The 23,585-nt window shown below is 43.4% G+C and overlaps 1 protein-coding gene across 2 annotated transcripts in view; it reads right to left on the bottom strand.

Annotated features, from left to right (window-relative positions):
- LOC144114305 (Y+L amino acid transporter 2-like) overlaps window positions 1–23,585 on the bottom strand; it is a 71,681-nt gene that overhangs the window by 15,668 nt on the left and 32,428 nt on the right. Inside the window, exons 1-8 of one of the 2 annotated variants that reach the window (XM_077647955.1) lie at window positions 16,224–16,755; window positions 14,769–14,894; window positions 13,412–13,511; window positions 13,051–13,095; window positions 8,963–9,086; window positions 6,120–6,223; window positions 4,492–4,588; window positions 1,933–2,082 (exon numbers count right to left, since the gene is read on the bottom strand). In XM_077647955.1, coding sequence (XP_077504081.1) covers window positions 1,933–2,082; window positions 4,492–4,588; window positions 6,120–6,223; window positions 8,963–9,086; window positions 13,051–13,095; window positions 13,412–13,511; window positions 14,769–14,894; window positions 16,224–16,740 — 1,263 coding nt within the window. In that variant the 5' untranslated portion in view covers window positions 16,741–16,755. Of the gene's footprint in view, window positions 1–1,932; window positions 2,083–4,491; window positions 4,589–6,119; window positions 6,224–8,962; window positions 9,087–13,050; window positions 13,096–13,411; window positions 13,512–14,768; window positions 14,895–16,223; window positions 16,756–23,585 lie in introns of those variants that run through there. The other variant, XM_077647954.1, reaches the window with a different exon arrangement.

Genomic DNA, 23,585 nt, shown 5'->3' with positions numbered 1-23,585 from the left:
CCAGCAGCTGCTGGGAATCTGCCAAAATCCCAGCAGTGTTGGGACCAGCAGATTCCCAGCAGGAAATTTTCACCTGGGACTACACACTTTCTATTTTGCAAAGAGCATACCTATTTATTGCGAGAGCATTACTCGGCTCATTGTGCGAAAACGACGCCATCATCAGAAACCCCAGTCCAAACACAGCGCGAAAATGATGTCATCACCCCTCCTGGACCAATAGGCCACCATCATCCCCACCGCCACATACCTGAAAGCCCGATTGAGGTGTCCACTGACCCTGGGAGCCAGTTATGCGCCTTTCCTTTCCTCAATCATAAATGGAGTCTAAACCATCCACTTGTTTTGAAAAAAAGGAAAGGCACATAACTTTCTCAATATGTAGGTGGATGCCACCGGCTACTCACAGCCCGACTGAGGTGTCCACTAATCCAGTTAGCCAGTCACATTTGCTCTCAAATTTACACAAGAACTGCTTAGGTGCCCCCATAATTTTTAATGGCTATTCAAGTGCCTTTGTTCATATATATAACATGCTTACTTTCACCTCAGTATAAAAGAGTGCACATTTCAATCTTTTTTGCGTATATTATAAATAGTGCAGTATCCACCACAACTCAGCAGGCACAAAATTCTGTAGCTAAGTAATAGTCCATTGGCTCAATTTTTGGTCATGGGGCCACATTTTAATAGGAGAAATTTGAAATCACTGGAGTAATGACATGTTGGTGCACAGTGAAAAAATATTAGATAGTTGAAGTAAATCTGGAGCCCTCTATTTTGGCATGCATTAGAGTCTGGTTGCAGTGCAACATGTAAATATGCATTAATATTAAAGAAACAGTGTAGCAATGTGACCTTTCCTACAGAGTGAAAATTGGCTGAACAACTGAGAAAGCAATAGTGAAATAGCAAGTGATTCGGCATAAATAACCATCAATGGCAGTATATAGTACAAGGAATGTCCCTAAGGAACCATGATACGAAAAAGAGGGTTTATTTTAGAGCTTATGGGGGTTTAACATCCGAAAGTGACTTGGGCTATGAGGGACGCCGTAGTGAAGGGCTCCGAAAATTTCGACTACCTGGGGTTCTTTAACATGCACTGACATCGCACAGTATATGGGACTCTATAATTTCGCCTCTATCGAAATTCGACCGCCGCGGCCCGGATCGAACTCATGTCTTTCGTGTCAGCAGCCAAGCACCATAACCATTGAGCCACTGTGGAGGCTAATACAAAAAAAGAATAACTGCCTTTAACAACTTAAGTGCATGATTAAACACTAAGCTCAATGTGCAGTTGAGGGTCAGTTTTGTAACCACAGTGGCCAAATGATTTTTTTTTTTTTATACCAGAAATTAGGACATCTCAATTATTCAAACCGCTTTATTGTTACCATGGTGTAGCCCAAGCTATGATGGCTAAGTATACTACTACACAAAATTTCAGTCCCATTCAGAAGACAAATCATATACAAAACTGTGTATAACTGAGGCAAATATAGCATATGGCAGAAAATAATGAGAAATGAAAATGAATTGCTAGGTTTTGTAATGCCATCTAATATTTCACTGCCCATACTTAAAAAATGTAATTTTTTAAGACTTTGAGGCACCTGTGCAGTTACCACCGATTACTTCCACCTCTGCCTCTTAAATGATCAACCACTCCTAGATCACCAGTAGATGGGATCATTCAGATACTGAAGGAACAAGCATTACGCAGACTTGTTGCAAAGTAACCGAATAGGATTCTAACCTACATACAGCTTTTGAACCACTAAAACCTTTGTGTATAACTCAACAGTTTAAATAAAACATAAAGCTGCACCATTCTGCACACTTCTGATAAAATAGCCATAATTTAACAACAGTATGTGAACTGAACCCTCAGTACACCGAAAATTGTATTCAAAGGAATTTTCATACCTTAATTGGTCGTTTCGTATTAGGCTGCTTTATCCGAAGCCAGAGAAGCCCACCCACAGACAGCATGATGAACATGGCCTCACTAAAGGCAGTGTACGTGATGAGAACAAACACATCAGTGTTTGTCAGGTACAGCAGGCTGAGAAGGCACTGAAAATGTGAGGGAAAAAAATGTAGATTCCTTATAAAGAGTGCAAATCAGTAATAGCTTCCTTGTAATTTTTTTTCCAAAATTCAAGATATACTGTTATTGAACATTATATAGTAAGCAGAGCAAAGCAACCAGTGCATGGAACTTTTTACACAAAAATTTCAACATTAGCAAGCAAAATCTCAAGCTGGAGTTGTTCACATACACTAACATATTCCAATTTCAATGGTACGATAACAAACATGGCTGAAACAATAAAAAAGTACAGCATAGTCCTGCAACAGTTTCTGTTGAACCTTGTGCTTCTATACTGGGTTTTAAAAAGAGTGATGGTACCGTATTTACTCGCGTATAACCCGCCCATGCGTGTAACCCGCACCCCTAACTTCGAACTCCACGAAAAAAAAAAAAGAAGAAACCTCGCGTACAACCCGCAGGTTTAAATGAGAAAAAAAATGAGCACTACAAAGATACAACTGCACACTCAGTTATCATTTCGTTTTCAGAACATTTATTCAAACGACCACCACCACGTCACTGGTTATCCGGTCCTCAACCGTCGCCGCTCTCACTGCTGCCATCCAAGGCTTCATTGCCACTCTCAAAGACGTAGTCGTCCTCGGAACCCTTCAAGGCACTGATGGCATATCTTTTAAAACTTTTGTGCACCAAGTTGGCCAGTATCGCTTTCCACGCATCCACGATCCACTGGCACCGCAATGGAATATAGGGCCTTCGCACGCGTCCCGTCGGTGGGAGGCCGTAAAGGCCGTCGGCCATCCACTGGGCATACAGCCGCTTCACGTGTGCCTTGAACTGCTTATTCAGGCACACGTGAAGTGGCTGCAGCATGGACGTCATGCCGCCAGGTATTATAACGAGGTCGGTGCCGGTCTCGGCAAGGCGAGCCTTCACCACATCAGTGCAGTGGCCTCGCAAGGAATCCAGTATAAGCATCAAGCATCCAGTACAAGCAGCAGCTCTGTTGGCAATTCTTCAGCAGTGGTTATAATCTTTAACTTCTCTTTCGCTGTGAAACACTGTTGCTGAGCTGCACTCATGACGTCAAAACAAAGCAGGCAAACAGTGGAAACTGGGGTGTAGTACACGAAACAGCACCTGACACAAGGCTCAACAACGCTGGCTGAAGAAAACGTGGCCAATGGTGTGGGGAAGAAAAAACAGACTATGAATGTGGATTTGGCTATGCCTTTCGTTTGACCCTCATCGACTTAACAAGAGTCGATGACTATGAGGATGACGGACTACACGGGGGAGGCCGCCGTGCATTGCAGTGAACCCAACCCCACCCCCCAAAGCAAAAATTCATAGATAACCCGCACCCCTACTTTTTAAACGCATTTTTTTTTTTTTCAATGTTTGGTGCGGGTTGTACGCAAGTAAATACGGTATGTCACAGCTGGAAAAATTAGTTATGGCTAAAGCAGTACAGTTAAAACTTATCACTCTTAGCTTGAAGCCATTTTTTTTGTAACTCTTGTGACCAGTTCACCAGTACAGAAAAAGGAGTAAAGACACCTAATTTTTGGGTGTGTGCTTTCTTCTTTGTAATGATGCATAAGGCATTAGTATAGATGAATTACCATGTGGTATTTGCCTACAAACGCAAAATAATTTACAATCGAATTTCTCTCACATGCTGTTTCGGTTTCAACGACCAAACGGTGGCTGCATGCGACTTCAAAGTTGTGTTTGAGTCACGCGAGGCATGAAAAAATTGCGATATGATCGCCACATCATCAGTTTAATTCACTACGACGCTAAATCAAGCTTGCCTCAATAGCTGGAATGACAACAAATGAAGAAGCAGTGATTAAACTGCAATTTTTAATGCCTCACATGACCTCAACGTAACTTCGACATCACAGAGCGGTTTAAACCGAAACAGCATGAGAGAAAAATTCGGTTACAAATTAATAGGCAGTCGGTGAATACCACATGGTGATCCACGTATAGTAATGTCTTATGGCATCCCTCTAAAGAAGAAAACATGCTAGCAAAATAAGGTGTCTATACTCCTTTATTACAAAGCAACAATAACACAGCAGTAATCAGGGCAAATGGCTAAAATAGCAAAAGCAAATACAATAAGCAGTGATCACTATGACTTGTATTGGATATGCATACCAAAATCCATCATGAAAAAGATTCCAGTACAGGGCTTCAAATATATCAGTCATTTGAAACTGACCATTAGTATGCAAGCCTCAAGCAGGTTAGAATTGTGAGAGTTACAGTAGCCAGTACTTGTCAGGAACACATGAAAAGAACTCAGAATAAAGTTGTTGAGTACGCGAACATTATTATGCAGTGTTATTATATTTTGCAGTGTTGAAAACCTTAAGTGAAATCATTAGGAAGCATGCGACATCTAACTTTACACTTACCAAAAAGACTAGGCTGGGAGCTGGTGTAAAATGAGTCACATTGATCATGGCGAGACAACTAGGCAGGTGTCCCTGTCTTGCGCCAACAAAAAATAGGCTGTAAGGAAGGAGTAAGCTACAGTCAGTCATACAAAATGGAGAACAATAGCAATAGTACAGCAAATTCAATGCAAGATAAGTTTTTGTAGAGAAAGGCATAACACTCCACTATCCCACACTATTCCTTTAAAATAGTTTGGTTTATGGTTTGGTTTATGGGGGTTTAACGTCATAAAGCGACTCAGGCTATGAGAGACGCCGTAGTGAAGGGCTCCGGAAATTTCGACCACCTGGGGTTCTTTAACATGCACCGACATCACACAGCACACGGGCCTCTAGAATTTCGCCTCCATTGAAATTCCACCGCCGCAACCGAGATCGAACCCGCGTCTTTCGGGCCAGCAGCCGAGCGCCATAACCACTCAGCCACCGCAGCGGCTATTCATTTAAAATAAAAGGAAATGGAAACACCAGAGTGGTAGCATAGCTATAAGAAGAATGTTCCAATCATAGTAAAGCAAAGTAAATTAGTCCCAGTACCATAGTGAAAAGTCAGAAGGAATAAAAAGACACAATATAATATACGAGTTCACCATTGTGGCGAATGAAATAACTCTCATAATACCATACAAGCCTGCCTTCTGCAGCTCAATTATCACAAGTATCGGGTACAGCAAGGGTTTTTTTATTACCAGGTGACGAGCCATAACTAGGCTACAACAGCTGCCATATATCGCATGTTTGCAATTATAGTGCCAGAATAGTCTGTGGCTAAGAAGCCTGCTTCTTTGTTGAGAGTCCTTACTGACTCCACTAATAAGCGCTGCTTAAAGTTTCTTTATATAATGTACATGCCACAGATGTCCAAGAAAAAAAAAAGCTTATGCATTAAACTTGCAAAGTTGCGTCAATAACCTTGGTAGTGTGGCAGTATAAGTCAACTGAGTGAATAACTCTGAAGCTAGCTGCACGCAAACACCGAAACCCACAAAGCTGCCAACCACATGTTGAAAACCCAGAAAACCAAAATTATTATGTTAAGGTACAAATCGCACGGCTTTGTGATGATATCACAGTCACCATACAAACATGCTAGGAAATTTTGTTGTCCAGATCCATAGTACAATGTGCATTAAAAGAAATATTTAAACTTTATATAAAGACCAAAGGCTGCTATCTGTTTTACTTTTAAAAAAAACGTCCATATTGACAATCAGCCTGCATTTTTGTAGCATGCAGGGCATCAGCTCAAGAGAAAAAAAAAAAAGTAACATGCAGGACAACGGGGACTAACAACAGCTTTACAGACATGAACAATGTATATAAAGGCAATATAACGAAAAACAGAAAAGGCTTTAAAAATATGTCATTTTCTGTACCTAAGTTTTGTGAAATTCTTTTTGACTGTCAAAGAAAAATATATATGCTGCTGCTCATGTTAGTAAAACTGTTATTCAGCAACATCCTGTATTACTGCCACATGTGCAGCGTTCCTTTGAAGCTAATGTTTTTCACTATAAGTACCAAGCAGCTCAGTTTACACCCATCTTACATTTTTATAGCCTCTCTCCATACACAATTTCACCCACCGGGATGATGCGAAAATTCCACCATTGAGGCCGCCAAATGTAGACAGTGCCACAGAGACCGGCATGATCCACGACACCACACCAAGAACCTTTTCTCCAAATGTCTGCAATGCAAACAGTAGGTCCAATAATAAGAATAAACCTACAATGTTGAAGTTAACGTATGTACAGCTTTTCTTGTCACAACCATGCACTGGCTTATGTATAACCACATTGTTATGGAATATGTATTAAAAACAAGGTACCTTGACAGCTGCAATTTTTTGCATATACTAATGACAATCCCATGAATCACATCTAAAAGGCATTCCACAAATACTTGTGGCAGTTATGAAAAGTGAATATGGTGAGAATTTTTGGAACAATTTTTTCGCGCACATCTGCTCAACTCTTTGCATACCATGCTCACTGCCCATCATTGGCCCGTTAAAAATGGATGCAAACGCCAATTTCAAATGCTTTCGCACCATTCCTGGACATGCTGATCCATCTGCCTTGAGGCTAGAAAACTACAGTTTAATTTTCTCTTTGTTCTGTCTTTTTTTGGCATAGCAGCACCTTTTGAACCACTTGAGAAACAGCAGTGTGGAAGTATTTAGCGAGGTTTTTAAACAGTGATTTGTTCTGAACGTATCTTTGCATGTATGTCCACGTACATGACACAGTCAGTAGATGCGAACTAACGCCGCAGTGAACCTAAGTCCAATATGCATTTTTATGATCTTTTATTTCAGTGATTAGTGACGACAGAGCTAGTCATGTACATGACTTAGCGCCAATTAACATAGGATAATTGTGCATGGCCGTTAGGGCAACAGGAATATCCACGTAACGAACGTTGCAAATAGCATTCTTCTTCGAAGTCACTATAAATAAGAGTAATAAGAGCAATTTAGAGTGCGCGTCAGACGTACCTACGTAGTAGAGCTCGAGACAATTTCTACAACTATGCTGGTTTCAAGCTCCACGCACACCGCTAGCAGAAACTGATGAACTGATGAAAGTATGGCAGAAACTGATGAAGCAGGTTTTCTTGCCTCATTTGCATGTGTATTTATGCTGCAAATGGCAGCTGCCCACCCTTTGCAGTTAGCGCTGTACTGCATATATCTGAGCAAACAAAATCTGCAGTTCTAAAAAAAAAAGGCCGCCACCATCTGGAAGACGAAGTAACGAGTGTTAGCTTTATTGGCCGCGCGTAAAAACGAAAGTCTTCCGCATCCAGCAGGGCCAGTGAAGAAAACCCTGAGCGGTTCGGAAAAGTTTCCACTTAGCGGAGCGATCGACGCCTAGTGCCATCTATCAGAGAGATTACGATGCACGTCTACCCTTTGTCAAGCTACACCCCCTCAAGATAAGTCCCAAACGGAATTTGCTGCATTTGGGGGGGTCAAGGTAGGCCTAGAATTCGGCCTGCGGTGCGATATGGTAACGCTTTAATTAGTAATTGCATGTATACAATGTTTACCTAATTTTTAATTATGGTTTTATTTCTATACAAACACCCATAGGGTTTTATTTGCCTACCAAATTAGGTACGCAACTGTCCCCGGATGGGTGCCCCTTGTCGGAGTATATATAGCGGAACGAATGCCTTCATTATACATGGCGCTTCAAGTGTCAATGCAAGATATGCTGTTTTCTAGTTGCTGCCACAGATGGCGCTGTGATCTAAGTGTGATAGCGGACCCCACGAAATATCTAAACAAGATGAGTAAGAGCTAACGCAATTAAAAGAATGAGCACTAAACCTAATGAAATCCCACTGGTTGTCTCTAGAGGGTTCTAAATATAGAGCATACTGATCTTGAGTCTATAGGCTTCACATAACCAGCCACTCTCAAAAAATAAAACTTTCTTAACAAGTTCTTGCAAAGAAGTTTTCTAGATCTTTTTTGGTGGAGCACTAGCAGGCATATAACACCTCTTTTTGCTCCATTGTCTGCAGAACATCTTAAAATTGATTTCTTCTAGACATTACCATATACTTTTGTAGACGTTTGTTACACGTTGCGTAGCCCTTCCTGTGTTTTGTGGGAATGCAGTTATTTTTCCTACCTCGGGGTAAGAGTAATATGTTTCTCTGAAAAATGCTTCCCCATGCATAAGGTAGCCAACTAGACATTATCCTGATTAACCTTCCTTTATGCCCTTTTCCTTTCTTCCATTTCTTCTCATGTACAAGGATTTCTGCTGGTTTCTAAAAACTGCATATCACATTTTTCCCCTTCACAGCTGTTCCCTTCTTGCAAGATAGCTACTTAACACAACAAGCAGTACATAGCACACATGGTGAACTCTATTAATGTACTCAAATCACAAATTCCCCCCTTTTTTTCAGTAATGAAATTATTAGTAGCTATACCCAGCCATACGAAGCTCACAAAAAATAATCAACCAATATAGCACTCAATTCAATATGAATGTTCTACGGTATAGGGAGCCACAAAGATGCTTTGAAAATCCTCAGTACAAACGATAATTTCAACGTAGCATCGAGGCTTGGTTTAATAAAATTCAACAGCCCGAGAAACTGCATGCACTTAATGCTTATACTATACAGCAAATTTAAACAAAGCACTTCTTAGGAAAAGTTATTTGCAGGTAGTACTACATGCAGTGCGCATCAAATCTGAGCTACCATACTTTAATTCTAGCTCATGTGGCAGCCTTCTCACAATACAGTAATCAAGCACGCAATTATCAGCAGACATTTATAAGGAGTCAAAATATTTTTCAGAATATGTGCCATTTTTCATTAACTTAGCAAGTAAATGCAAGAGTAAGCTAAGAAATATGATGAACTTCACTTCAACAAGTTGCTCCGGATGAACTGCACTTACCACAGCCACTGCATTTGCCGACTGAACTTCGTCAGCAGTGAGGACCACAAAGTATGAAATATTGGCAAGAAGATAGATGATTGTCACCATGGGTAATGAAATGTAGATGGCAAATGGCAAGTTCCTGAAGAAAGAACACACATATAAGCATAGAACAAGGTATAGTCATGCAATAACAATAACAAGCTCTTCCAAGTTCTAAGGCAGTACTTGAGCTAGAGCTTGAGCTGCCTTAAACCCTACAAATGCCTTAAGCCCTACAAATGCCTTAAACCCTACAAATGCCTTAAACCCTACAAATGCCTTAAACCCTACAAATGCCTTAAACCCTACAAATGCCTTAAACCCTACAAATGCCTTAAACCCTACAAATGCCTTAAACCCACAATTGCCTTAAACCCACAATTGCCTTAAACCCACAATTGCCTTAAACCTACAGTTGCCTTAAACCTACAGTTGCCTTAAACCTACAGTTGCCTTAAACCTACAGTTGCCTTAAACCTACTTGCAAAATTTGCATAAAAAGGAGGAGAGCGCAATAGAGTGAGCCCCGCTGAAAAGTTTAAGGGCTACACAACACTTGGCCTGCTAGCTGATAGCCGAGTCATGATCAAGAAACAGTATCTTGGTACCCGGTGCTTTCCAGTGCACTCATGTAGCATAATTTGCCTAGCACTGAGATGTTGCTTTCAAAAGAGCACTAGCATGCATAACTGTAGCCACGTCTGTCCCAGAACTTTGAAGTGTACTATCCTCTTCATAAAATTTGTACGTAATGTACTGATGTGAAGTCCACGAGTATCCACTGTTGTCACATATTCAGCTGTGCACCTTAGGGTAGCTGTCTCACGGACAGAATTATTTTGTAACTGAAATGCACTGAATTTAAACAGGAAGTCAAAGTTGCCACAAAAATAAAACAAAAGCACTTGAATAAGCAGCCATAGTGAGCAATATTTTGTAGATGTCATTGCTTAGTGCTAATATTCATGTTGTACCACACTAATTCCCTTTACAAACAAACTCAGGAATATAGCCACCAATTTCACTCTCGGCAAGTATAGCATCTAACAAGTAACCCTGATGCGAGTAATACAATTTTCGTAAACAACTGTACTCCTTCCTAAAACCACCTAAAAACAGAAGTGAAGGAAGACCCCCCCCCCACAGCCCTAATGTATAAAACAGCAACTGCTTACACAACACAACAGCATGAAAAAGTGTTAATGGAAGATACTGCCAGTGTATGTGACTGTGCGTCAAGTTGTGCTTACTTTACTTTTAGTGTCTGCATATACCCAATGACATGAAAAGTAATACAAATATATTTTAACAGGCAACACCAATATTAAACTACTCTGCAAACTTCAAGAAAGGATGTCACTAGCATGTTCAATGAAGACGTACAATAACACAATATTAGTTAACAAACACAGAAACAGAACTAAGATGGAAATTTCTGAATAAATTATTTCGTGGCCTCATGCACTCAAGTTTATGTGCCTTATCTTGACATAGCCTAAAAACTTGGCCAACTAAATTTCATTCATTAGTCTTGCAATATCAACACTAATGGTAATCATGGATTTCTGACCTACAATAGCATGAAAAAACTAGCAGCACATGCCAAGTACTGACGTGCAATGCTTGTGCACGCTTGCCGAGAAAAAAAACGCAAATGCCAACGACGAGGCACTATTTGGTAGTGTATGTGACACTATACCCAAGCTATCACTGCTGAGTCACTGCTGCTAGGGGCGTACATTTCCACTAACTGAATGAACGATACGGATCCCAGCATGTTTCCATGACATTCCTCACATAAGGTTACATTTACAGATTGTACAAGTGTCACATATCCATTGCACTTAACAGCCTCTTCTAAAGAAGCAAACTGCAACAATTATAAAAAGATGCTCAACAGCATAATATTAGTCAGACATCACTACCCATCTAAATATTCAGTATCTATGAGCGATAAAAAAAAACAAGATGGCATGGCAAGAAAAGATCATTGCATCAAAGAATAAATCATGATCTATTAGAGAGCATAACACACAAATAAAAATAAACACCTGAAGACAAGAGCATTTATAACTAATGCAAGGTTTCTTTTTCTTTAATATTTGACTCCTTGCAGCAAAGTTTGATTTTTATGCAAGTCCTGCACATTTAGTTTTGATTCAAACACTCTGTGCACGTTTGTGGCATGAGCCGAGGCTGATTCCCCATTACTTTCTTTTGCCCACAATGCATACTATTTTCACTATCGCCTAACCCTGTAACCACCGATCCCAATTTCCTTCAGATCTACAAGATACCTCTAAAACACTCATATGAGGCAATTTGATCAGCTTATTATAAAAATAAACTGGGATGTGATAGCTACAAGAACCATGACATGCCTGATAGTGCTCAAATGACAAGTGGCCCAGACTTATGTGCACATGGATAAATTTCTCTGACTGCTGTGTAGCAGAAACAGCACAAGCTGTGCAACCTCCAAGGAAACAAAAACTATAGCATTTTTTACAATGCTAATCTACAGCACCCGTACTATTTCCGATAACTGGTGCAATGTTGCTATCAACCTCACACATTCATCAGTTATGCATAACTGATCCAACCATCTACCTCATAATGCATAAACTTAAGGTGCTTCACAACCAATTGAATTTGAGATGTAAGAGCCCACATATATAATATACATTGCATGAATATACTATATAAGAATGGATGTTCCATTCACAAACTATAAATCATAATTTGCATGCATGTCAGATTGTTTTGTTATTTTCTATAAAAATTTTAAGAGAATATTTATCGGCTTAATACAGATCTGAAATAGCTGCATCAGGCCTTGTGTATCATGTCAGTTTTACTGTTTTTTTGGTTGCAAAGTCACCTATATCATACTAATCAGTCTTGTAGATCTGTTAGATTCATGAGAAACCCTGCTATACAATCTACAAACAGATTGATTAGAGTTGTGTAAAAAGGGAAAGCATCATATATTTATGCGTGGATAGCTGCTACTTTTGAGTTTAGTTTCATTCAGAGAGAAATCATAATCTTCGGCTAACTGAGCATACTAGGTAAGCCTGAAAAATTGTACTGAATACCAAACATACAAACATCAACAAAATTAAGTTAAATAAATTTGGTAATCAACAGTTCTCTGCTAGCACTGATGGATACACCTTTCTCAAGCAGTCTATGAGCATGAGTGAAACTTTGCCAGAATTGGGTGAGAGCCCAGTTCTGCACACTGTTTCTCCTTCTCTGGTGAGCTTGGACAACAAAAAGATATGTGCTCGCAAAGGAGGCTCTGTGGCTGTGTTAGCCCCGTAATGTTGCTTCACGGTGCCATGAATGCTATATGCACCACGCAGAAATGTACTATATATATCAGGATATCATGCATGTACTATCACTATCACGATTCAGGAAAAAGTTTATTGCAGTTCTCCCTCACAACCTAGTTGTATCGGATTGTTACTAATGGAGAGAGCATGCACATCCCTCATACACTAACACACTGCAGGCGATTGGTTTAAGAAACAGGGCCAAAATAAATTTTTTTCTGCAGACTTGTGTCCCGTAATCTTTTGATCATGATAGAACAGTGAATGTTCTAGTAATGTTTTGGTATATATTGTTGTAGTGCTTAATTTTAACAGAAAACTACGTTAGGATGTTTTTTCATCGTTTGAAACAACCAAAAAATTATTTCAGAGCTACCTTGGTTACCACAGTAACACATTTACAGGCCAATACAGCTATTTGCAACCTAATGACCTAACTGCTCTTCCACCTGACATTCGTTAATCACAGTGTTCCACAAAATCTCCAGCATGTTCAGTAGCAGCATCTATATATTACATCAGTTAAATATTATTTGGATGGCTACATTGCAGTGCATGGTACCAAGCTTTTCTTTCGTTTTTTTATAAAGAGCTGGGCTGTGGATGTCCAAAGGATACACATAATACCTGAAAAGTATGCCTTCTAGACAGTCTGTAAATGATGGATGAGACTCACATAATGAAAGAGTATACTCTTAGCTTGAACAAAAGAAACACACATACCTAAATGGATTCTTCAATTCCTCTGTCACAAAGTTCAGATAGTTCCTAGAATAATACGAGAACAATATTATAAAGCATTCAACACAAGTCTGCGCATCATAAACCAATATAGAAAAGCATGCTGCTGTATATTAAGTAATCCAAATCTGAATACCAATAAACCTGGGCATTCTTCTAATGCTGACGTTTGTGCAGAGTACTAGGTACAATTCCATCATTCACACATTTCTAAAGAATTTAATAGCATGGCAACACATATTCAATGTGCCTATAAAGGGGTCGCTCAGGTTTGTTGTCGCAAACAAATAAGGATAAAGGAGCTACAGTTCTGCTAATAGGTAAAGTCAATTTTCCAGCTTACCATCCTGCATAAGAAAAAAGCCCTGCATAAAATGACAAACAAATACGTCCAGGATCCGTTGTTGTCCCTTCAAACATGTTACTGAGGTTTCCTGTGTTCCCTGCAACACACAACAGACAAGATTGCCAGCAAGGTCTGAAATGGGCCATGTGGTACGCAACTCAAAAGCAAAGAAATAATGAACACAAGTCGCAATTAATGACACCTGTCATCTCAAAAGAACAGGGTACTTCAGCATGTGTAAAGACTTGAGGAAAAAAAAGAAGACTTCTCTACAAGCTTTTCTAACAATAGTGTTTTGAGGCAAATGGCAAAAATAAAGTCACGTGGTGCCAGCTTGTGTTTGCTGCTTTGATAAAAGAAATTCATCTTGCAAAGGATGACTTTAGTAATTATGGCCTCTCCTACTTGTGCTATCAGTGCCTGCCTTCCTCGCTCTGTAGTATTGGCAATCACTTCATTCTTTGCCTTCCTTCAAGACTGCCATGCCACTCATAAAACTGCCCAAAACAGAGGCCGAAGCACACCTAACTTATTAGTTTGACTTTGAGTATAGCAAGGTGAAAACTATACGACACTCGCCTGTTTTTTAACATAAAACATTCTCTTAGGAATGGTTATGTGCAAGCAATCATATTTCAAACATACAATGAGTGAGGTCTTTTTTTCACACCACTTCAATTCCTTTATTTTTATGGACTGTCAGTGTACCTGATCAGCAGCATCACCCAAGCTGCACTTTATTCATGTAATGGCATGTATAAAACATTGTTATTCCTATTTACGTAAGAACATCACATAAAAGAAGAGACTCCAGCATGGTAAGTATGGGCGAGGAGGCTAATGCGGCGCTGCTGCAGAAGCATATGGCGTGCGTGACGCAGCCACATATATAGCGTCATTGTCATTTATGCCTGCACCCGTACTGAAATTTTGTCTACATCCACAGAATATGCTTCGTTTTCGTGTCTTCCTTCTTATTAGTGTGTAAGCACTAATGTCCGATGGCTACCAACCTTGAGCACAATCGTCCGTTGTCTGTTTGCAACTGGTCTAGCGCAAGCGCTCTGTACTTCGGCACTGCCCGCTCATCATCGTCTTCTACGTAGCACAAATCCGTGCTTTCACACTAATTCGAATGTAGTAAACATTCTCTGTAGTCTCTAGCCACTTTCTTATCAAAGATTATCTTCACTCCGAAAGTTTCATCAGTTCGGGAGACTGAAATATTGCTCACCGACAACGCCAATGAGACAAAATCATGCTTCATTAGCCACCCCACAACAAAGTTTCGTTGATGAGAAGGCTGGAGAATGTGCTGTGACAGTGATTACGAGCGAGCAAAAAGCGAACCTACCTTGAGCAAGGTGCACAAAGCCCGCAATAATGATGATAACCAAAGCGATGACCTTGGCAAACATAAGGGAGTCTTGTACAAATGTTGCCCATTTGACGTTGTAGCAGTTGATGAACGTGAGCAAACCTAAAAGCAAAAAAGGGTGGGGGAGAGAAAGCAACACATGAGCAAGCTCCACACATACACAAAAAAAAACTGTGCATGCAGAGGGCTTGAGAATGATTATGGACGACAAAATTACTGTTAATTATCATGATGCAAATGGGAAAATGAGTCATCTGTCAACAAACAAGAGACGTTGAATGCCTTGCTCGCAGTGCAGTGGAACGCATGACCGAATAGAAAGAGGAAGCCACAGTTTCACACTAATCATATAGAAGATTATCAGCACACAGGCTCCAGATGGGAGTGCGGAGTTCGTGGCTCTGGTCGTGAGACTCCATGCATCAAAATGCATGCACATAGACACATGCGAGCAGTGAGCAATCCGCGAAGCTCAAAACGACTGCTCATTCCTCTTCCTTGAACAGGGGCGGTACGCACAGCACACACGCACTCTACACAGCCCCGCCGCGGTGACTCAGGGGTTAGGGCGCTTGACTGCCGAGCCCTAGGATGCGGGTTCGATTCCGGCTGCGGCGACCGCGTTTTGAAATTGATGCCAAGCTCTCCACTACGGCGCACCATATAAAGCCCATCTATCTTCGGGACGTTAAACCACATATACAATACATACCACACACGCGCTACACTAATTCGGTTTGCAGCTTTATGCAAGCACGCGCGCTGCATGCCTCGCATCATGAACAAAAACGTGTCCTTCATTGCAAGCATTTAGCGCAGCCTGCCTGCTGCGAGGACATCTATGAACCCACCTCGCACGTCACGTACGCATTGCAAATAAACACAGATTGTACAAGGCATAATCATCGAAGATTTCCAATATTAATAGCTGATAGAAAAACCTGAGATGCTTCCCATACTAAATGGCATAGTGAAAGCAGCGCAAAAAAAAATCACACGAGAGCTAGAGGACAGGACAGGGCTGTCACGTCCCCATAGCTTTCTCGCCCCTTTTTCACGCTACTACCACCACGGAGTAACCCCCCCTTCACCCCAACTCGCTGTTCTCGTTAAATGACTTGTTATTCGCTATAGCACTGACAGATGAACTGGGCCGGTATAGAAAGCTAACGAGATTCTAGCAGACCGACTCGCGACGTATTCCATCCTGACCCAAGAAATCCAAAAAAAGAAAGGAAGCAATTTTGAATTCAGGCATCTCACGAAAGTCATTATCGGAGCACCGTCAAAGTTCAACCGTCCGAATGGGACACAGTGGCTGTACAAACTAACGTTCTTGGACCAAGTCCTTGGTCCAAGAACGTTTTGGTAGAAACCTTAGCACCGCCGACTTAGCAACAAACACACAGCAAAAACGCCCTGGATCCTTACACAACACAAGGGCAGCGATGAGCATGACTGCCGATGAAGGCGGATGACAGTCCACATCATCGTAGAACGGTCGCAACACGTAATTAGCAAATGTGAGCGCCACAATGGCATTGCCAGCCGGCTGCACTATGACCAGCATGGTCCAGAGCTGAAGGAACGCGGGAAAAGGTCCGAATGCCGCCGAGATGTAGGCGTAGTCTCCTCCCGACTTTGGAATCATGGTGCCGAGTTCGGTGTAACACAGCGCGCCGATCAAGCAGGCCAGGCCCGTCAGCACCCACACGACCAAAGCCAAGCCGATGGATCCAGCGTAACGCATAACGCCGGCGGGCGACACGAAGATTCCAGCTCCGACAATCGTACCGACAATCATTGACACGCCGTTGGAAAGGCTGAGCCTCTTCTTAAGCTCCACGGTGGATGTCCAAGTACGGTCTACGGGAAGCACATCTTGCTGGATAGAGGGGCCCTTTGGCAGAAGAGGCGATGTTTCGCTTTGGAAACCGTTCTCGGCCATTCTTCAAGCAAGCGGCACAGCGGGACGCAGAAAGTTTGTACTACGACAAAACCCGACTTTTCTCGCAAGGAACTGGTACGAAGGCCGCAGCGATAAGGCTAAGCACACAGCACTGCAAGCGCCAGTGCCGGCCCTCTGGATATGACGGACCAACCACGCACATGGAATCGACAACGCCCAGGGATGCAGTTCTTTCTGCACAAAGATGATCTGCTTCTCTCGCTCTCTCCCTTCGTTTCCCCTTCCCCTCTTCGGTTTATCCCATCTGACTTACGCTCCATCAGCTTCGCTCGTGGTTAAGCCCAGGCAGTAAAGATTATAAGCGATAACGCCGTGAAATTGCTCGAACGGCTGACGCGCCCATTTGCCGCGTGAGGAGCCAGCACGCCACTGCAGCGGAACGCCGGACGAACAAAATTATATCGCGGGGAACATAGTATCACTGACGCGACGCCAGAAAGGAAAAAGCGAACGTTCACCTGTTTCTCACTGACTGTCAGCTAATTTTGTTTTGTTTTTTAGAAAACATTTTCGCTCTTAATTTTCTTTCGCGCAGTTTTTATGTCGCGCCAACACATTTCAGGACAAGCATTTTTTTTTTCTGGCTCAGCTCTCTTGTCAAGCCAGCTTTACCAAAAACTTCACCGTCATCAACACCTCCAGTCGTAGTGAAAGGCTTAATTTATGCACACGCGGCTGTTCCATGCTTCCACCACCAGTGGCCCGGTGACCGCTTCGCGGACAGCTGTTGCAAAGCCGAGCGAACACCACTTAGTTCAGCCTCAGTAGCCTTGGTACGTTAAACCCCACAAAACCAACCATTTAGTTCAAATTCTTCGCTCGCCGTAAATAGCCCCCCCAGAAAAAAAAGATACCCTGGGCTTCACGAGAAATGGTTTGCGTCATTGGCATACATCTATAGCTAACATGGAATAACGAAGCCACTGACAGAAGTAATTTTACAAATGTCTGGCATGAATTAAAAATTCTCGCCACTCAGGATGCGTATCTGCTCAACACTTGTTCCTTGCTTGTTCTGCGAGGTAATCAGCTCCAAATACAGTTTTAAACAAGTTACATCCAAAAGCTTACTGTAAAGTCACAGTAAAGGCACCCATCCGAATAAGCACTCGGCTTGGACACCGCTGGGAGCCGGTTTTCAGCGCGCCACCGAGCGCGGTTGCTGGGCGGCTAATCAAAACGGCGCTCGCATGAGCTCGGGCGCATGCGCAATGAGATGTCGCGTTATCGCTGAGTGCGACGAGCAAGCTGCACCTTCACCACGGTGCAGTTATTCTTACACCGTGACCTTCGCCAATGGTTTCACTCCTTGCCCACGATTGAAACGTTCTCGCTGGGATGATGTCGGATTTTTTTATATCTGCAATGAGAACGACGCGCTTCACCACTTTCATGCCTGAGGCAAAAAATGACACCTCAGGTTTCCATCATAGGTTTACATGTGTACGCTCTAGCAGCGGCAAATGGGGGCGATTGACCAGGACTGTACGCAGTAGGCGACTTCATTTCACTAAGGTGTTCCGCAGTCCATATGCAGTGATCCTTTAGTGTATCCTGGCCCGACAACGCCATGCCGGCCCTCAGGAATGACCGCGTGCCAGTCCATTTCGCACCGACGGTCTTGGGTTCGATTCCTGATGCGCTGAAGCCTGTGTATTTGTATCCTGCAACTCCTGTGGCTGAGCGCGCATGTAGTTCTACTCTCTGGCAAAGCATTGCTGAACGCGGTATTTACTTCCCGTGCAACGTAGGCCAAATAAACACCTGCTAAAAAGAGAGTACAGCATCCGGTTTGCATTTTTTTTCTGTATTTAGTTTTTAAAGTGGCATTTGGCGGTATTTGGCCGGTTTCAAACATGGCTAGGCAACTCTCGGCGGTAATATCGCAGCCGCGCATTACTAGAGCATGCTCTGTACGCCGTCAGTTGCGTGCCCATAAACTACGCCATCTCATCGGAACGAATCCGATGCCCAGTCATGCCTGTGCGCGTGTCAGCGCGTCCACTTGCAGAAGGATGCAATACGGAAGAGAGACGCGTATGGCGGAAACTGTGCAGCTATACTATACACGGCGTCCCAGATAACTTTAGCCAGGGTTTTAAAATACACCGAGGCACTCTAAGGCTACGCGATCAAATGCATACTGCTGGCTATTGTACGGAGCATGTCACAATATTTTTATATTGTGCTTAATTGCGTAGTTAGCCGATAATAATTGACCAATTTTGCAAGCAACGGAGATAGGCGAAAAAGGTCAAAGTGAAAGTTGTAGAACGGTCCGCAAAACTTCCGTTTGAACACTTTTAACTCTCAATCTACTACGTATCAGCTTTTTTTCCGCTGGCTGCAAATGCCCGCGAAATGCAAAAAAAAAATACCACATGACATGCCGGCTTGCGCACCGCGATTGAAGTGCTCTCAAACGTTCCGGATAGGAACTAACAGATCTTTTAGCCCCGTGTGTTGCCCTTTGAAAGGGCAGCGACGCAGCAGCTGGCTGTGCGAGTTACGCCAGCGGTACGCTTCGCTCGCGGCGCTTGATGATAGCGACAAGAAGACGCAGTCCTTATCGCTTGCGCCCCCGTAATCGCACAGCCAGAGCACGCGTCGCAGCCCTGTTACTTTTTAAACAGCAGCACGCCCGGCTAAATGAGCTGTTCGTTTGTTGGGCGCAACGTTTGAGAGCACTGTAGCCGTGGCGTGCAAGCGAGCATGTCACGCGGTATTTTTTATTGTATTTCGCGGGCGTCTGCAGAGAGCGAAAAAAAGCCGATCCGTAATAGACGGAAAGTTAGACACTGTTCAGTTCGACGTTCCGTGGACCGTTCTACAACTTTCTCATTGGACTTTTCCGCCTATCTTTGTTGCTTGCGAAGTTTAATTAATCTTGACTAATTGTGCAGTTAGGGCCAATACAAAAACAGTGTGCGTTGCTCCATACAATAGCCAGTAACATGCAACGGGTCGCGTCGTCTATAGTGCCGCGGCATATTTTTAAACCCTGGCAAACTTAGCTGGGACGCCCTGTATATGGTGGGAAGCGTCGTCGGTGCACAAACTGAAATGAAGCCGGTTCACGCTCTCTGCTATATATTCCAGTGGTTGTAATCGCGTCGGCAGTGCGACAGCGGGTCTATCAAAAAAAAAATATCTTAGGGCACTTAAGTCTGCTTATGTGGAGGAATGCGAAAGCATGTATTTTGAGGAAAGGAAAGGACGCACTAACTCCCAGATCTAGACATCTCGGTGAGCACCTCAACTGCTTGATGTGCATATGTCGTCGATCCGAACCCCGGTCGCAAGTCTCAGAAAGCATGCAGCTGAAGATGCATACGTCATTGGTCCGAACCCCTGTCGCAAGCTATAGCTTTCAACTTTACTAAAACATGTTAGATATATGCAAACAATGCTATCACACCAACCAGAATACTGTACGACGAACGGTCGCTCGAAATTCAAGGTCAACTGGTGCGACACCATGGTGGACCACATGTGGTAAGGCCTATATCCACACTCGCCCTCTGGCTCACTTGAAGGTCAACCGGGAACGCACGGCGAAATCGGCTTTACCTAGCGTAGTGAAGCTTTCGCTTCGAAATGCCTCAAGCGTGGATTCACTGCAGATAGTACTGGCATGCCCAATACCAATGCATATTGCGTCGAACAAAATTTGCCCCATAGATTTCTTGCAAACCTTTCCCCTTGCAAGCCCCGCCACCGCTATCACGCCCTCGCAGCCATGAACGCGAGATAAACAAATACCGACCTGCATGCACAAATCTCGTCTTTATCACGGACATTGTATTAATTAAGACATACATGAGGCTGAATATCGCTCAGAACATCAGCGAGAATTTCCTTCGGAGTGATTTAGCCGCCGCGGTGGCTCAGTGGTTATGGCGCTCGGCTGCTGACCCAAAAGACGCGGGTTCGATACCGGCCGCGGCGGTCGAATTTCGATGGAGGCGAAATGCTAGACGCCCGTATGCTGTGCGATGCCAGTGCACTTTGAAGAACCCCAGGTGGTCGAAATTTCCGGAGCCCTTCACTACGGCGCCTCTCATAGCCTGGGTCGTTTTGGGGCGTTAAACCCCATCAAACCATTCGGAGTGATTTCAAATACTTATGTGGCAAGCGGATGCCTTACTGACCTTACTGCTTTGTATAAGCAGAGATAACGGTCAGAGGGCGGTCATATTCAAACGCGTGTTCAAGGTATACTGCACTTCTATGATGAAAACAAACGGCCTTCAAACGCAAAACAGTTTCGCAATATAAACAACAACGTACGATGAACAGCAAACGCTACAGATGGCAGCGAAAAACTCTTTATGCGCTGGTCACCGAGGTTATTTGGCGCCGCTCTGGTTTGATCTCAGAATCTCACCGCCCACAAAGGAAGGTGCCGGAGTGTGTAGCTACGCGACGCACAGTCAAACCAACGAAGGGCTTCCCGGATGAAACCCAATTCGCGCTGCTCGGACACGGCGCACGAAAGTGTGTAAAACGATACTTCCTTCGGAAGTCTCACGTGCTGCGAGCAAGGCTGCAATTACGCAAGGGCCGTTAAAACAACGAAAAATAAAAAAAAAATCAATAACAAATGTGCAAAAGGACTTGCTCACGCGAACAGCATCCAAATATTGCATCTCACACTTGAACGATATATAGTACAGAGTCGATCACACTTGTCTATACAGCGCTCGGGCGGTGTGCTGCGCAGCAAATGAGGCGAAATATTTTCGCAACTGCTTTGCTAGCGTTAAGGCGCTGATGCCTGTGCGGTTCACTTGTCTATTCGGCTGCTCTTTAGCGCAAGCATTATCAGTGAAAGTCAATATCTGCTTTAGAATGTCGCCTTATTTCCCTCGGATGGCATCTCTCGAGCGCTCTAGACAAGTGTGATCGACTCGGTTACGCTGATGGTGGAAGCAAGCATTCGATGAACGCGTGCAATACCAAGTGTTTCAGGGAAACCGACCACTAATTTTTAAAACCAGATTTTTTTTAGTTATGAAGACGGCTTCTCCAGTGACGGCGGACATCGGAAACCAGGTGAATGAAGTTAACTAGTTAGCCGGTCAACTAATTTCTGACAATTAAGTTTTTAACTATCACAGTTAGGCAACTGCTTGCTATTAGAGATTTGTAGCCGGTCGTTATTAATAGCCACATCAGTTTTTAGAATTTCGAAAACGCAATTACCCTCGCGCTGTGGCCCAACAAATTTCGGCTACATCGTGCCAAAATACATGCGCTTTCGAAAATCACGCAGACAAAGCAACCCCTCCAGTGCACGTAACTAGTCGAAATAGCCAATTTTTTGTCGAGCAGCGCCGGAGGTATACCGATATGGCTATTACTAACGACAAATCTCTAATTGAAACGAGGTGTATAACTGTGATAGCGGAAAAGTTAAATATCAAACATTAGTTGACCGGCTAACTACTTTATTCACCTGTTTTCTGATGTCCGCCGACTTTGGTATTCAGCCGCAGAAGCCGACTTCCTAACTCAAAAAGCCTATTTCTAAAAATGAGTGACCGGCTTCCCTGAAACACTTGGGATATACTGTGTCGCATCGATTATGCAACTGTCTCCGTATATTCAACCTTTCACCAATCAGCCTGTAGCTTCCTTGACTGGCGACGTATACTGCCGACTATAGGAAACATCACGAAAAGGCACCTAGAATGAGAGAAAAGGAAAATTTTATTTAAAAGAGCGAAATCCGGCGCGTCTATCCACCCCCCCCAAACGCATATGGATGTTCGCAAAATTAAATCTGCTGGCTAATGTTTTCGTTGCAGAACGGCACGGTTAGTTAACAGACACGAAAAGCGGTCATCACAGGCCGCAGGTATGAACGATTGCCTAACCTGCCTCCGCAACGGCCTTCAACTTTCTTCCTAATTCATACTGTTCTGCTCGTGATTCATGTGCCCAAGACAATACGTGTGCTCACAGACGTTCTTGAGCTGCAGAATCTAAAACAAAAGAGAAGTTTAATTTCCCGGCGGCCAAGATACACAGCCTATATAGAACTAAGAGGTGCAATCCGCAGCTCGCGCACGCAAGTGCAGACTGTAAGCCACAATTTCGGGCTACACTCTTAAGCTGCGACGCTAATTCGGCGTTCTTGTGGCGTCTATGTTCCCAAAAACTTCCGTCGACACGTGTAGATGTGCCTCTTTGTAATATTACAAGGCCGGCATTTAGCTTCACAAACCCGACAGCTTTGCCCAGGACGCCTACAGATGAGGGCGCCACGCCACCACGCGCTTATCCAGCTCAGCATACGCTGCTAGACGTCGTATTTGTTGCCAATGCATATCTACACGACACGGGCCCAGTAAGCCCGACAGATTTAGCGCATATACAGTGACCCGAAATTGTATTCGCTAGGTACCGGGAAGGGGAGCGGGGGTGTTACACAGTGGGCAATCCTTTGTTTATATGCAAAGTCGAAAAAACTTCGGGACGAGGGGTGCGGTTTCAGCCTTTTCCTCGCTGCAGAGGCGCACTCGCTTTCTGGTCGTCAGATGTGGAAAAAAATAGGCCACGGTAAACAGTTCTCTAGCAGAGAAGATGGCGAGCAGCAGCAACAAGTCAACATGCGTTTGTTTCCGCCGCATGCGGCAATCACCCCCCCCCCCCCCCCCCCCCCTCCGAGTACTGTACCGCCACTCTACAGATAAGCGTAGGATCCAAAAGCTTGGGGTGGCTTCGTGCATGTGTATCTATTATTTGGACCTTTCGTGCACATAAACCAAAAAAAAAAAACATTTAGCGCTTCACAAGCCAGCACACACGTGTATGATCAC

Source organism: Amblyomma americanum, chromosome 1 (assembly GCF_052857255.1).
Source record: "Amblyomma americanum isolate KBUSLIRL-KWMA chromosome 1, ASM5285725v1, whole genome shotgun sequence".
NCBI classification, from domain to species: domain Eukaryota; kingdom Metazoa; phylum Arthropoda; class Arachnida; order Ixodida; family Ixodidae; genus Amblyomma; species Amblyomma americanum.
This window is presented reverse-complemented; position numbering and strand designations above follow the sequence as displayed.